At 45.9% G+C, this 15,472-nt stretch overlaps 1 protein-coding gene across 6 annotated transcripts in view; it reads right to left on the minus strand.

Moving 5' to 3' along the window:
- Window positions 1-15,472, minus strand: part of ANKRD44 (ankyrin repeat domain 44) — a 232,764-nt gene that overhangs the window by 79,228 nt on the left and 138,064 nt on the right. For all 6 annotated transcript variants that reach the window (XR_004969308.1, XM_036319340.1, XM_036319341.1 and 3 more), the window contains 3 exons: window positions 13,397-13,539; window positions 11,281-11,493; window positions 6,320-6,398 (listed from right to left, as the gene is read on the minus strand). Coding sequence is in view for 5 of the 6 variants with exons in the window: in XM_036319340.1 (XP_036175233.1) it covers window positions 6,320-6,398; window positions 11,281-11,493; window positions 13,397-13,539 (435 nt within the window). In the remaining variant the exon portion in view is untranslated. The remainder of the gene's footprint in view (window positions 1-6,319; window positions 6,399-11,280; window positions 11,494-13,396; window positions 13,540-15,472) is intronic.

Below are 15,472 nucleotides of genomic sequence, written 5' to 3' on the forward strand. Positions count from 1 at the left end.
CATCTGCAGTCCACAATAAGACAGTATTTCCTTTGTATTTTGTCTTTTCCCCCAACTTTTTCTTTTACTACATTTCTTTTTCCGCTTTTTATATACGTATATGTCAATATGATTAGCCTGTTTTTTCATGTATTTGAGGAACCACTTAAAAATCAGTGAGACATGTGACATTTCACCACTAAGAACAAAGACACGTTCCTACATATCCATAATTCCATCATATACCCAAGAAATTTAACACTGATATAATTTTATGTAATAAACAACGCATGTTCCAATTTCTCCAATTATACCGAAAATGTGCTTAAAAGCGATTTTAAAAATTCCAGGATCCAATCTAAAATTCTGACAGCATTTGGTTGTCCTGCCTCTTTATTTTCCTTTAATCTACAAAAATCTTCTTGCCTTTTATTTATTTTTTAGTCTCTTGTGTCACTGATACTTTGGGAGGCCAAACCAGGCGTCCTGTAGAGTGTTGCATTCTGGAATTGCCTGATGATTTCCTTATTACTAGATTCAGGCTACACATTGTGTCAAGAACACCCCCGAGTTGATGCGCATCCCCCACTCCATCTCCTCAGCAGACACGTAAGGTCAAGTTATTCCATTACTGGATGGCGCATCTGAGAAAGTTCTAAAAATGGATGAATGCACAACAGCGTACTTAGTGCATGTTTCAAAAGTCACAGTTCGATTTTTACAAAGCCCCACTCTCACTTCCATCCCTTCCACTTCATCCTCAACCACATCCTGTAGAAATCACCTGCGCTGGTTTGGGTTTATGTTTCCTGTGTTTCTCTGCAAAAATAAGCACCAGGCTCTTTCACACGCGGCTCTTTTCCTTTTCACTTAATACCTCCTGGAATTCACCTCTAGAGACCACTTCTTAGGGATCTTCCTCGTCTCTGTATAGCTTTAAGGTTTCCATTGCCCGGATGTACCAGTTCACTGCCCCAGTCTCATATGGATGAGCATTTAGGTTGTAAATATTATTCTTGCTAGTATCAAGAATGCTGTAGTGAATAACCTATGGCTTCGTATTTGTTGGGTATATCATCCGGGTAAATTCCTAGAAAGGGGATTTCTAGGTCACAGGGTAAAAGAAAGTGTGGTTTTGTTAGATTTGCTAAATTTGCCTCGTTAGGCCCTATGCAATTTTGCAATTTCTGCAGCAAGGTATGTGTGCCTTTATCCCACAGCCTTGTCAAGCTATGAGTACTGTCATGTGATGGGTGAGAACTGGCAGCTCAGTGTAGTTTTCACTTGAATTTCTCTTATCAGGAAAGTTGAGCATCTAGTCATATATTGAAGAACCATTTGTTTATCTTTTCCTATGAACTATTTGTCATTGCCTTTTGCCCATTTTTCTAAGTCTGTGTGTGTGTGTGTGTGTGTGTGTGTGTGTGTGTGTGTGTGTATAAGGGGGTTCTTTTATCCCTTGATTTTCAGGGCTCTTAAAATATTTAAGAGATTACCCATTTATCAGTAATACATGTTGCAAACATTTTCCCCCTGGAATTTCATTTGTCTTTGGTGTGTCACCTTAAAAAATATTTTTGTAATGTACCAATCTTTCATTGTACTTAGATTTTAAGTTGTAGTTAGAAAGGCTTTACCCACATCCTGGCAATAAAGAAATCAACGTGAAAATATCTGCACATCAAATCTTTCTAACTGTGGTACAGTACTTATTTTTAAAAACCAGTTATTCATATCAAGTATAATCATTTCTGTAAAAATAAAAGTAGTGATTATATATCTTTATACTGTGCATACATATACATTCTTAAATACAGAGAAAAATCTGGAAGTGTCACCAAAATGTCAATAGAAATTCTTGGGATGGCGGTGGGGAGACATATTGGTGAATATCATGGGCAATCTTGTGATTTAACTTTGACAATGAGCATGTCCTAATTTTATAATCAGTTAAAATAAGAAAATAAAATTAGATAGGATCTTCTAGGGACTTAACAGATTGTTTACTATGATCCAAATTTAGAAGCATCCAACTTAGACCAATCATTTTTATGACATGATGTAATCTTGGGGACAGGCAGCCAGCTGGTCTCCATGGATATCTCAGAGCAATCCTGGTACATGTACTTGTCTAAGAACGGCCTACAGAGATCGGCCTGGAAGGTCTACTCCTGGAGCTGGCCGGGGAGATGAGGGGGGCAGGCCCCCAGACTGCAGAGAAACCTCACCCTGAACACACACTGAGCCACTCAGGTCCTTCACAGCCAAGAGCCGGCAAACCTTTCTCACCAAATGTGAGAGCTGCACGTTTACCAGCCTCAACGATGCCAAAAACTGGGTAGAAGAAAGAAGAGTGAAACATATTGAAAAGGGGGGAAAGAGAGGCCGAGTCGATAAAGTTTCCTCCGGTTGTTGTGCTATCATTTAATAAGTCCATTTAAAACTGTAAAAACATAGATACTTCCACACACGCTTTTATTGTCATTTAAAATACAATTAAAAAATAAAATAAAGCACATTTCAAGAAAACATAATTTGGGTAGTTGTTATCCAGAAATGTTTATAATAAAATAGGTCCTCTAGATGAATGAATTTCCATTTTCCATTCACCCAGACCTTTCCATTTCTACCTGAAGACCTTTAAGATGTTCTTGGAATGCAAATTAAATGCCTTTGCTATTCACTTAAAGGTTGCAAGTTACACCCTGGTCATCTGTCCTGGGTCGTTAGTGAGGAAAAAAGCATCTGAGTTTAGAAGAATGCACTCGCGCACTCATCTGAAGCTAGTTCCATCGCACACGCAAGCACGCTCAGCTCACCAAGCTGCCTCAGAACTGTGAGCCAAACGGTCAAAAACCTCACGGTGACTCATCCTAGCCCAGCATTTGACTCTTGCTTTTCAAACTCCATGTATTTGTACAGCTTCCTGAAGAAAACAGCTGCTTTGAACTTTTGCAACCTCCTGAGAGGCGTCTGAGCAGCTGCCTGGGGCCAGCGGCTGGACTCAGCGCCTCCTGATTCCCTGGCGGGTTTCGTTCAGGTCCTTCCCCCTCTGCTTGTGACGACAGAGCTTCAGACAACAAACTGCGACTGAACATCAGAGGCTGTCTTGCTAACCAACTAAAAATATCAATGGCTGTCTTACCGAAGCTGGATAATTCTGGAAAAACAAAGTGATTATAAAGAAGAAATAACCCTGACTAGAGAGCAGAGAAATGCCATAGGAAGTCCAACCCCAGAGTGACTGAACAGAACCACAAACACACACAGCATGCTCCTCGCAGCCTGCTTGCAGGTCCAGGAGCCAGCACTGTCCCCACGTGGGCCGGCGCCCGGGCCCCCTGGCCCCCTGGCCCAGTGACCCCTCGGAGGCGCACACTGGCCCTGCGGGTGTGAGGGTGAGAGCCTCCGTACTTTCCCAGAAGGAAGCCAACCGACCGAAGGGAAGAACAGAGCTGCTTATTCTCCTCCCTGAGGACACTCTGTAAAATGTCAAATGGAAGCACTCGCAGTTCTCACGTGGGGGATGAACGCAAAGAATTCTCAGCTGGGAGGAGAATGAGATCATCCTATCTCAAGGACAGCTCACTCCAAATGTAAGCGACTCCTGGACTAAATATAATTCAAGTCAAAAACAACTTTAATGTCCTTGTTTATCCAGAAAACACGTAAGTACAGTGGTTAAAAATTCAGTCTCTGGCCCGGCCAGCGTGGCTCAGTAGTTGAGGGTCAACCTATGAAGCAGGAGGTCACAGTTCAATTCTCGGTCAGGGCACGTGCCCAGTGGGGGGCATGCAGGAGGCCGCCGATCAATGGCTCTCTCTCATTGATGTTTCCATCTCTTTCTCTCCCTCTCCCTTCTTCTCTGAAATCAATAAGAAAAAAATATATATTTTTTAAATTCAGTCTCTGATGTTAGACTGCCTCAGTTCCAATCTCTGTGCCTTCACGTACCTGCCAAATATCCCAGCAAAAGCCATGCCCTCTCTGCCTCAATTTCCCCATCTTTGAAATGGAGCTCTTCCTCATGGGGTGGTTGAAAGGATTTGTGTGCACATCTAAGCCAAGCGCCCAGCACAGTGTGAACACTAGACCAAAGGTAGCTTTGGAATTATATATAACTAGGCCTGGTGCACAAAATTCATGCACTCGCTGAGTTCCCTCAACCCGGCCTCTGCCCTCTCGCAGTCCAGGAGCCCTTGGGGGATGTCTGACTGCTGGCTTAGGCCTGCTCCTCAGAGGGAGCGGGCCAAAGCCGGCAGTCAGACATCCTTAGTGCTGCTGCGGAGGCGGGAGAGGCTCCCGCCACCACTGCTAAGCTTGTCAGCTGTGAGCTCAGCTCAGGGCTTCTGGCTGAGCAGAGCTCCCGCTATGGGAGCACACTGACCACCAGGGGGCAGCTCCTGCATTGAGTGTCTGCCCCCTGGTGGTCAGTGTGCATCATAGTGACTGGTTGTTTCACTGTTTGGTTGATTTGCATATTAGCCTTTTATTATATAGGATGGACTACATATTCTAACCCCTAAGTCCCCATCATTTGAGACCTCTGGACCCCATTCAATGCACAAGCAAGATGGCAGCCAGCCAAGAATGAGACAGGCTCTGAAACAAAGCTCCTTGGTCACAGAGGACAAGAAATGGGGTCCCTTTCAGGTCTCGTCCCAACTCAGACATCTAGCAAGGATGTGCAAAGAGTGCGTGGAAGTCTTCAGGTCCTCAGGGATGGCTTTTGGAGAAGTCAACGCAGTGCCCCCGTGCCCCACCCGCCAGGAGGGCTGTTGTAAGCAACTAGCATAGCAGAGGGCAGATGGGTCTGGCCAGGACTCAAAGGAGAAGGCCCGTACATCTGGCCCACAGGATGCACATGAGGAGGGCAGAGCTTACAAGGTGAGAAACTACTCTCTCTGGTCTGGTCTGGTCACTGGTGCTTGAAGTGGCTCTAACAGGGAACAAAACTTTTATGCCACAGAGCTAAGGCCCAGTTCATTTGAATTAATTTTTAAAAAATAAACTATACCAAATTTCTCCCTAGTTTTGTTTATTTTTTAAGGCAGGGGACACTGCTTCTGAGAAATGCAGTGGGGCAAGGAAACTGATCAAAAGAGAGACACGAGGGTCCTGCCACCTCCCCTGTCCACGCCCAGCAGAATAAAACCACCAGCGCGGTCCTCTCACTGGAGCGAATGTCCAAGGCCACGTTTGTCAATTACAAAGAGTGAGTGTGTGCCGTTAATCTTCATTTTCCCTCCCCGGGCTCAGGGGGGACTGGTTAGGACGGCCTTTCCCCGACCGTCTCCCTGAAATGCTAGACATGTCCTTTGCTTTGCTGCAGGTATTCTGCTTTCTAAGCATCATTTCCCTGGCTGGTCTTCCGTCCAAATGTCAAACGACGGTTTGGTTTTACGACCTGAGTGCCTACGCTCTAACTCAGTGCCACGAATAATTCAAGTGCATGTCATCAAAGTCCTGACAGGTGAGAGAAAACTAGGTCCAAGAAAACTGATGCCAGAGCTGCGAGAAGGAGAAATGTGGGTCAGCTAAAGATAGCCGAGGAGCTGCGGGGTTCACCCGGAACGTGAGCTAAAATCTGGACTAGCCCCGTTGGGGGGGTGGGGGGGGGTCGTGGTTTTGGTGTGTTTTTTTTTCAGTTGTCTCTAAGATTTGCTAAGATAACAGACTTGGGCTGTGAAGGTCAACCCACTCAGGTGCTGGCCTCCACCCACAATGTGAAGCGACCCTCCCAGGTACTCTGGCTGTGGAGCCAGCCCATTGGCTCACGTAGGCTGCTGCTGTAAGCCTGGGAGATTGCTTGATCATGTGACTTCCCAAGGCCTCTATCAAGCACGGGATTGGTAGGATTCTTCATATCACATACTCACCTGCTTTTTTCCCGGGTCACCTCATCGTTAGTTAGCTACCTTTGCCCAAGCAGCCCAATGCGGTTCACCCTAGGGGACGATGGTGAATTCTGAAACTTGAAAATAGCTCCGACTTCCTGCTAGGAAATGTATAGTACTTATTTGTATCAGTTTTTGAGTAAAAGTGCAGGATCTTGAGCCTATGGAGGTATGTATACTAGTATCATGTCTAGTTTCAGAACTCACATGCTCTTTGACTGGGAACGGACTGTGAAACTTAGTGGCTTTATGTCGTCCCTCCTGAGCTGGCTGGCGCTGTGACGTCTGAGGAAGAGCTTTTAGCAGAGCACATCAAAGGAAACTGCAAATCCGAGCGCAATGAACTCTAAAAGAGCATCACCTTTCACGTTCAGATGACTGACGGCCCATCTCATGGGACCAGAAAACTGTTCAAATAGGAGAGTGCGGAAGAGGCCTCTTACCGTTCTGAATGAGGGTCTGCGAGCGTGTGAACCTGCCGTGGACAGCTGTCATGTGCAGCGGGCTTTTGCCATCTTTACTCTGAAACAGAAGGGAGAGAGAAACAGTGGACCAGGGGCATGGGTCCGAGACATCCCTACGGACACTGCTGGTGATGTCCTGACAATGTCCATTTAAATTTTTTTTAAGTATAATAAAAAAATGACAAGTGGCAAAAGATAATTTTGAAAGCGAGTGATAAAGTGTATGTTATACCTCAAGTTGCTGCATAACATCACATCGTAAAGAAGCCGGGAGAAGTGACTATTTTAGAGAAGAAATGCAAAATGTCTAGTTATACTGACAGTTTTTAAACGACTCTGTTTCAAATGGAATAAATCCTCCAAAATGTTTTCATCTCTTATAACCTACTAGTTGAAGGAAGTTTTCTCCAAGGACTTTTTTTTTCTCCAACTTTTGTCTATAGTCCATGAAAAACAAAGAAAAAAGACAAACAGTGTGTTACCTCGCTTGGCCCTGAGTGACCTGGCATAGCCCAAACTGCTATAAATCACTGCAACTCTCAGGACGAACCTAGAATCCTCCACCATCCCTCCCTTCCAACTCCAGAGGAAAACTCTTCTGACTGCTGCAAAAGAGAAAGGCTGAATTCACAGCATCGAGGCATGCAACTGTCCAGCCAACTGCCCCTTTACCCTTCACCTGGAAACTGGTGTACTGAATTCATACACCTCTTCATTGTTCAGGATATAAGTGATGGGATTTCCTGACACAGGTTAAGCCAAAACATAAAAAATGCACAGAATCTATATACTGATCATCATTACACCAAATCCCCAAATCCCACACATTTAATTAAGAAATAGTCATTCATAGAATTTCTTAAAATAGTAACATCCTCCCCCAAATTATTAGTTATTTTAGACCAAAGGTATCCTCAACAGAATGCCTTCTTTCATTCAAGTATTGTAATAATAATAATGATGATAATAATAAACACACTATGTAATTTTATTTTTCTAAGTCTCAGGGCAAACACTCTTCTTAAGCCTGAGGTTAAAATATGTGGTTTCTAAAAGGCAAGTTCATTTTAGTGATGCATCCCGTATACTGTTCCTTTAAAATGGCTCTTGGTTTAAAAAATTCTACAGCAGAAGACAAATCATTACTTAAGGAAGTGTTTCTCATCAGAGTGAACCGAGGACTGCCTGCGCCTGATCATCGGGTTGCCTGTGATCAATGTGAATTCTGTGCCCAAACCCAGGCCTGCCGAGCCGGAATCGGGGCGACGGGAGCCCCACTTGTGACCTGCAGAGCACCCTGCTTCCCACGGTGGGCTGGAACCACTCGCAGAACCACAGGCTTGACCAGAGGAGTTGACGTCTGTTCCTCAGAAAGGAAGCAGGGAGCTACGCACAGGCTGGGCCACGGGAGGAGCGCATCAGAGTGGGAGCTGCCTGGCCTGGCGGTGACAGTTCGCAGGCAGCCGCAGAAAAAGAACTGATAGCCCTTTCCCCGCCTCGCAGCAGTGTCACCCGAGTCAGAAAGGGCTGAGGAAAAGAGAGGGAAGTCCACCGGAAGGCTTCCTGAGAGGGGATTTTTAGAGGACAAGCAGCAGCCATCAGGACAGTGAGGATATGTGGCCACCCCGACCACGCGTGCGCAGCCCAGGAGGCTCCCCAAAGCTCTCCGACTCCAGAGCCTGGGCCCTCTGTCGGAGGTGCAGCCAGTTTAAAGCACCGAACCCCTGGGAACCACTTGGGAATAAGGATTTAAAACACCCCCCTGCACCCCTCATAAAAACATGACGACAGTCCAAGATGCCTAGGGAGAGAACAGAAGTTGCAGACTGACATGAACTTGTCCCTAGGTGGCGCTATTTCTTTAAATTTTGCTCTAATATTGTCTCTTAAATTTAATATGAAAACATAACTAATTCATGATTCATTAAACACATAAAGCCATGGGTATTTCCGTGTTTAGATGGTATCTTTGTACATATTTAACTGAGCACTTTTCCACGCCTAGAGAACAGCTTAAAGTCTTCCCCGAGGCGTCCTCCCTCCCCCCCCCCCCCCCAAATCTGGTGGTCACCAAGCAAACTGCGGCCAGTGAGCCGGAGCAGAAGCAATGGGCCTGCAGAGTGTCGTCTACCAAGAGGGTCCATTTCAGGGACAGCAGCGCCACACCCGCCTCTCCCTTGGCGTGTGTGTGCCTTTGGTAAAGGGACAAATAAACAGGCTGACCGACCAAGGTCAGGAAAACCCGAAGGACAACGTGATGGTCAGCGGTGATGCCCATTCAGGTTTATCCTTGTCGATCTTTGCCTGGGTTCGTCTACCACTGAGTCCAGGCCGTTGCTGACTCCTTTTCTCACAGGGAGATGGGTGGCAGGGGGGCGGGGAGGTGACAGGAAGCATTACAAGTCACTTTAGGGCAGTTCTGTTCATATGGCATGAACTTCAAAAAGCCCTTGACCACCCATGAAGGTCAAAAGGACACTACTTTGTAGCTGGCCTTGCGAGCTGGAACTCGGAGTCCTCGGGCTGAGAGGAGGGGCCCTGCCTGAGACATGGTGCACATGGGGGCTGGCTGTGGCTGCTAATGTTCTGAGAACTTCCGAGATGAAAGACCCCTGCATGCTCGAAGGAGAGGTCATGAGCAGTTCCTGTTTATTCACAGCTTTGCTTTTCCAAATCTTATTCTTAATGTCTAGGCTCCCTCCGATTTCCAGATGCATTTTCCCATCAGATTGAGGGCTCGGAAAATTTTATTTGGGGGATTTATTTCATTAAGCAAACAGCTCTTCTACTGGCTCAGAGGGCAGTCATAAATCATGAAGAAAAACGAATTGAGGATTAAGGATATTTTATGACAAATATGAATACTCTCTCGGGGCAGAATTCAGCACCATCTGAGGAAGATTGATCCTTGGCCTAAGGGAGTGTTTCTCTCTTCTTGACCCTTTTCCTCAGAAATCTGTTCATTCTCTTCTTCCGCTCCTAATGCCGCCCTTCCTCATCCTCCAACTCCTCACAAAACCTTCCCTAAACACACAGACATTCTCCTCCCCGGGAACCTGCAGGCTTTGTGCTCTTTGTGGTATATATGCTGCCTCCCAGAATCACCAGCTCCGTGTCCTACTAAAGGCCAATAGCGCCTCTAGAGCACAACACTGGCACGGGGAGGGGGCCAGATAGAGCCAGAAACTCCCATGGGCTTCCTAAGTCAATGGAAGAACCTTCGATGGATTGCTGTATGAACCTTCGATGGATTGCTGTATGAACCTTCGATGGATTGCTGTATGAACCTTCGATGGATTGCTGTATGAACCTTCGATGGATTGCTGTATGAACCTTCGATGGATTGCTGTATGAACCTTCGATGGATTGCTGTATGAACCTTCGATGGATTGCTGTATGAACCTTCGATGGATTCTGTATGAACCTTCGATGGATTGCTGTATGAACCTTAGATGGATTGCTGTATGAACCTTCGATGGATTGCTGTATGAACCTTCGATGGATTGCTGTATGAACCTTCGATGGATTGCTGTATGAACCTTTGATGGATTGCTGTATGAACCTTTGATGGATTGCTGTATGAACCTTTGATGGATTGCCGTATGAAGTATTATGTCTTTATTATTTTATCACAAATAAACTAATATTACAAGGTCAAAGCCACGGTCAATCTAAGCAAAATGAGGGATTGTCAAATGCACACAGGGCACATATCCTTCCTCCTCTTTCAACATTCTTGCCATTGCCCATGAAGACATTGCTTTTAGTGTTTTGTGAGGATGGAGGAAAACAAAGTGAACATGTGGGTGGGTATTGGCCATATTTCAATATGTGATTTCCCTCAAGCTTTAGAAAATCTAAACAAATACAAACTGTCTTGCAATCTACAAACACTTTCAAAAGCCAGGGAGCAACGTGGTAGAGAGAGATAACCACTTCAATTAGAAGGCTACCTCCAGAGTCAGACAAAATGGCTCCACGGAACTGTCAGATGATCTATGATCCCAGAAGCCATCTGGAATAGCAAAGGGGGACCCGAGAGAATGAGGAAACCAAGAGGATGTAGACAGAGTGGATGTAGGAGATTGAGGGGAAAGGCTAGATTTAATTCAAAATCCCACTGGCATAGGTTTGAGAACACATAAACCCAAGTCTCAGGTTTTTAAAATGCTATTTCCTATATTCTACTGATGATTAGCAGTCCACAGGACAAGTTAATATTGAATCTAATAACTATGCCTCCAGGTCCGTTCTATGGGGAAGAGAAGGCTGCCATACACCGATACTCCATTCACAGCTGAAGCCAATGGGAACTGTCCAATGGGAATTGCCACTGTCAGGGACCTGGGAGCAGTAGGTAGGTGTGTCCTTCTAGCCCCGGGATAAGCACACTGAGTAAACATCAGTCACATGTTTACAGAGGTGATTGCAAACCTTTGGATTAATTGAATGGAGGTTGGTGAAAAGAGAAACTTCATTTAATTTCAATACTTTTTCTTTCTTTGGAGGCTTTAAGGATGTCCCTCAGACACCAGGATGGCAATGTCCACAAGCCTAGGGACATTGAAGGTCTGGCCACCTGTTAGCCTCCCACCAGCACACTCTCCGACTTCAACCCCACACTCCCACACGATGACTCTCCCCCACCTTGGGCTACAGTTCCTCGATCTCTTCAATGCCCCCAAAGACCTTCCTCTTACCTCCACTTAGGACCTTGGATGGTCTCTGTTTACAAGATCTAGAACTCTGAAATTCTCTTCATCTATTCTACTTTTCCGTTATTACCTGCTTTGCTTCACGAAGACTCTACACTCCCCTCCACTTCCTTCCTTTTCCCTAACTCTTTCTTTTTCCTTTTATAATTGATTTTAGAGGGAGGGAGGGAGGAAGAGAGAGGGAGAAGGAGAGAGAGGGAGAGAGAGACACTAAGAGTGCCATACCTGGATGTTAACATCCGCCCCGTTGTTGACTAATAGCTCAAGACACAAAGCACCGTGGGTGGAGGCAGCAGCAAAATGCAAAGGGGTGAAGCCACTGTTGTTGGGCTGGTTCACGTTAGCACCGTAGTCAGTCAGCTCGTTGACTACAGCGTCCTGCCCGTTGTAGCAGGCCAGGTGGAGCGCCGTGTTCCCATAGACGTTGATTTCATCGATCTGGAAATGAGTGCGGGACAGAGGGTTAAAATCCCCACAGCCAATTCACCCCATTTCCCACAAAAAAAGCTAACGGCTGTGCCAGAGAAAGAAAACGTCCATCTGTCAATGTAATTGTTCAGCGCTTACTCCTGCCCCATCGTGGTCATCCTGGACATGCTTGTCACTGGAGGTAAAGAGCATCAGAAAGACAGACAGTGAACTGGGGAGGAAGAGTGAGTGAGAGGTTTCAACTTGAGGACAGACAGTTGTGGGCTATGGAAGGGATTAACAAGTGAAGGGCAAAGCTGCCTGGAATGCCAGAGGAGAAGTGAATCAGGGGAGTGAGAAAGAAGCCTGGCTGGCTGGCGTGGCTCAGTGGTTGAGAGTCAACCTATGAACCAAGAAGGTCACGGTTCGATTCCCAGTCAGGGCACATGCCCGGGTTGTGGGTTCGATCACTAATGTGGGGTGTGTAGAAGGTAGCTAATCAATGATTCTCTCTCATCACTGATGTTTCTATCTCTCTCTCTCTCCCTCTCCTTCCTCTCTGAAATCAATAATAGTATTTTTAAAAAGAAGAAGAAAAAAGTCTGAAACTCACAGTGAACCTGAAGCAAAGGGTGGAAGGTGCACAGGAAGGTGCTGTGGAGCTGGAGCTCAGAAGTCGGGCTCAGAAGCCACCCTGGGTGTGGCTGCCGCCTAACACCTCACAAGGCCATATCCTATAGCAGGACCATGAAGCTGGCCTGGGTAAGTCCATGGCTCTGTCTTCCTGCCCCGATTGCTGGGTTTCACCCTCAGGGTCTCAGTTTTGCAACTTGGTTTTCCTTCCCTGCTCTGCTACCTGCAGGGGCTGGGCTGACCTCTTCAGCTCAGCACTGAACCCTTCTGCTGCTGTCCCTGCCACTCCCTCATTTCTGCTCGTAAGCCACCAGGTAGAAGGCCAGATTCCGAAGGTGGGATGGGGAGTCCTAGCCAGTCTTTAAAATTGAGTGGTTAATGTGTATTTTATACATATAAAACTATTTCACTATCTATTGTGACACAGAAAGTTAGTCTGTTTCTGGTTTTCTGGTAATTAGATGTCCCCATTGCCCTCCATCAGTTAGTTGCCCATTGAAACTCAAAGACAGGGTACTAGTAAGAAGGGTATTTTTCCTCTTGAATTAAAATGGAAACAGGATTTAGTCCTGGACGGGTAGCTCAGTTGATTAGAGCATTTTCCTGATACGCCAAAGTTGTGGGTTCCATCCCCCGTCAGGGCACATACAAGGATTAACCAATCCTAAATAATAAAAGCCTAATATGCTAAGTGTCCGGTCATCTGGTAGGCCATTCAACCAACCAAAGCGTAATATGCGAATGATATGCTAAAGTCACTCAACCGCTCACTATGACATGCACTGACCACCAGGGGGCAGACAGTCGACCGTTTGACCAGTTGCTATGATGTGTGCTGATGTGACCACCAGGAGGAAGATGCTCTGACCAGTAGATTAGCTTGCTGCTGGGGTCTGGCTGATCAGGACTGAGCGAGACGGGCCGGACACACTCTGGAGCCCTCCCACAGTCCCTCCCCAGCTGGCCAACCTCCCGCATCCAGGCCTGTGCCCTCTTGTAATCCAGGCTGAGGGGTTCTCCAGCATCCCCCCCCCCCCCGTGCACGAATTTCATGCACTGGGCCTCTAGTGCATAGATAAATGGGTAGAATAACCAATCAATGTTTCGATGTTTTTCTCTCTCTCCTTCTCCTTCCTTCTCCAGCCCCTCCTCCCACTTTCCTTTCTCTCTCTCATAAATGAATAAATAAAAATAAAATGCAAGCAGAGTTTAATTTCAGAACAAAAGAAAACCCACAAATCACTTCAGAACAACAGAAAGCCCCCAAATACACGCAGGGTGGTGCATGGTGGTGGCTCACCTCCACCCCCAGGTTGAGGAGATGTTTGACAACGTTGATCTGTCCGTTGGAGGCTGCGGCGTGCAGGGGGGTGTAGCCCTTCTTGTCCTTGCAGGTCGCTTCGGCGCCGTGGTCCATGAGCAGCGCCACCACGTCCAGGTGGCCTTCACAGAGCAAGCAGCAGAGACATGGTTAAGCTTTACGGGACGACTTGAGGACTCGTGCCACCTCAGTGACCCCTGTGAGCTCTCATCGCCATCAGCATTTGGCTGAGCTCTTTATAAAAAGCTGGTTCATGGAAATACTTAACACATTGTACGCGGGAAACGTGTTTACACGTTTTACGTATTTATACGTTCTACCAGTGTAGTAGAGCACGGGACACGTATTAATACGTTTTTTATAGACTAGTGGTAGAATGCGGGTAACGTATAAATACGTAAACTAAAGTTATCGTAATTTTACTGAACGCTGCCATTTGCGCAAAAAATTAGCAAAAATGGACCGCGCCACCTGTTATATGTGTCCGGCTTTATGTAGGTGGGGGGTAGGGAGAAACAGATGATTCCTACGGGAGGCTTTTCTGCAAGATCTAGTAGGAGAGATGCCTGTTCGTCAATAAATACTGAGTAAGAACAAGGTCCTATAACGTGTTAGTACCACAACCTTCAAGCATTATGTTAAAATGAAAGCAATGCTTTTGAAACCAATTGCCATGCCTCACTGAAAGGCCCAACAGTGGCAATTTGGTTTGAAAAAAAATTAATGAAAGAAAAAAATCAATTAATCAGGATGACTCCAGATTAACTTTTAAATTATATGAAATTGCTGCTGTTTGACCATTTGTGTGTGTGTGTGTGTGTGTGTGTGTGTGTGTGTGTGTGTGTTTGGGGGTGGCACAGAAATGGCAATTTCATATGGTTTCACTTAAAAGTATTCTCGTGAATTATTGGCTAAACAGAAAATCCTAGTTTTAACCCCTGTTGGCATATTATCTAGAATATTTCTCTCTGTTCCCTATGTCACTACATATAATATGTTAAATGCTTTTGACCTTTATTTTGTGGCTGAAGATGGTTCGATGTTTCGGGGTCATCGCTGTAAACATGGTTGATAACTGAAGGGTAGATGAGTACTGTCTTATCTAAAATGTGTGTGTGTGTGTGTGTGTGTGTGTGTGTGTGTGTGTGTGTGTGAAAAGAGAGGGGTGTATGAGAGAGAGAGGTGTGTGCCTGAGTGTGGCAGAGAAAGAGATGTGTGTGTGTGTGTGTGAGAGAGAGAGAGAGAGAGAGAGAGAGAGAGAGAGAGAGAGAGAGAGAGAGAGAGAGAGAGAGAGAGAGAGAGAGAGAGTGAGTGAGTTTGGTCATGGCTTGTTTTATTAATATTTGACTCTTTTTCCCCAGGAGTTGTATATAGAAAGACTAGTGGTGCTGTCTTTCGTCCTGGTTTGTCCTTTATTTCCTACAGATCATCAACTATGTATTTTCCTATTTGAATCCTGATGACACACATAATGACGACTTTACTTCTTCAAAGCAATTCTACACACATGCTCTAGCTGCACATCAGCAAGGAACAGACTGGAAGCCCCGGGTGTCTGAGTGCCATCCCACACCAGCCTACTGTGTGCTCTGCCTAAAGGTCGGCCTGGCAAATGCCCACCGGCTCCAGCCCCACAGGGCCATCCAATCCGCTCAGCCAACTCAGCTCACCTTATCTGCACATGATAGGCTCACAAAGTCAGGATTCTGGTGTCCAAGCCCAGAGATTCATTCAGACCCAAGAGCACATCCTTTATTTCATCCCTGCTCCAACCCACCTTCTTTTTGCTGGGAGCCTTTCCATGCTTGCTGTTTCAAGGGACCTGGCATATGGCATACGGTTCTTAATATGTTTGCTTACCTTCTTGGCACTATGTGTTTTAACCAAGGTCTCTGAGAAAGGTTGTTTCCCCAGGTAGGGATTTTCCCCTGAAGTTAGGGAGGGAATAAAACCTCTTAACTAGTGCCAGGTGGGTAATTAATCACTTTAACTACGAACAATCATGCTTAAGCTACATAATCTTTACTCCCTGGAATGAAGATAAGAAACGCCCTA

This window comes from Myotis myotis, unplaced genomic scaffold (genome assembly GCF_014108235.1).
Source record: "Myotis myotis isolate mMyoMyo1 unplaced genomic scaffold, mMyoMyo1.p scaffold_m19_p_8, whole genome shotgun sequence".
NCBI classification, from domain to species: domain Eukaryota; kingdom Metazoa; phylum Chordata; class Mammalia; order Chiroptera; family Vespertilionidae; genus Myotis; species Myotis myotis.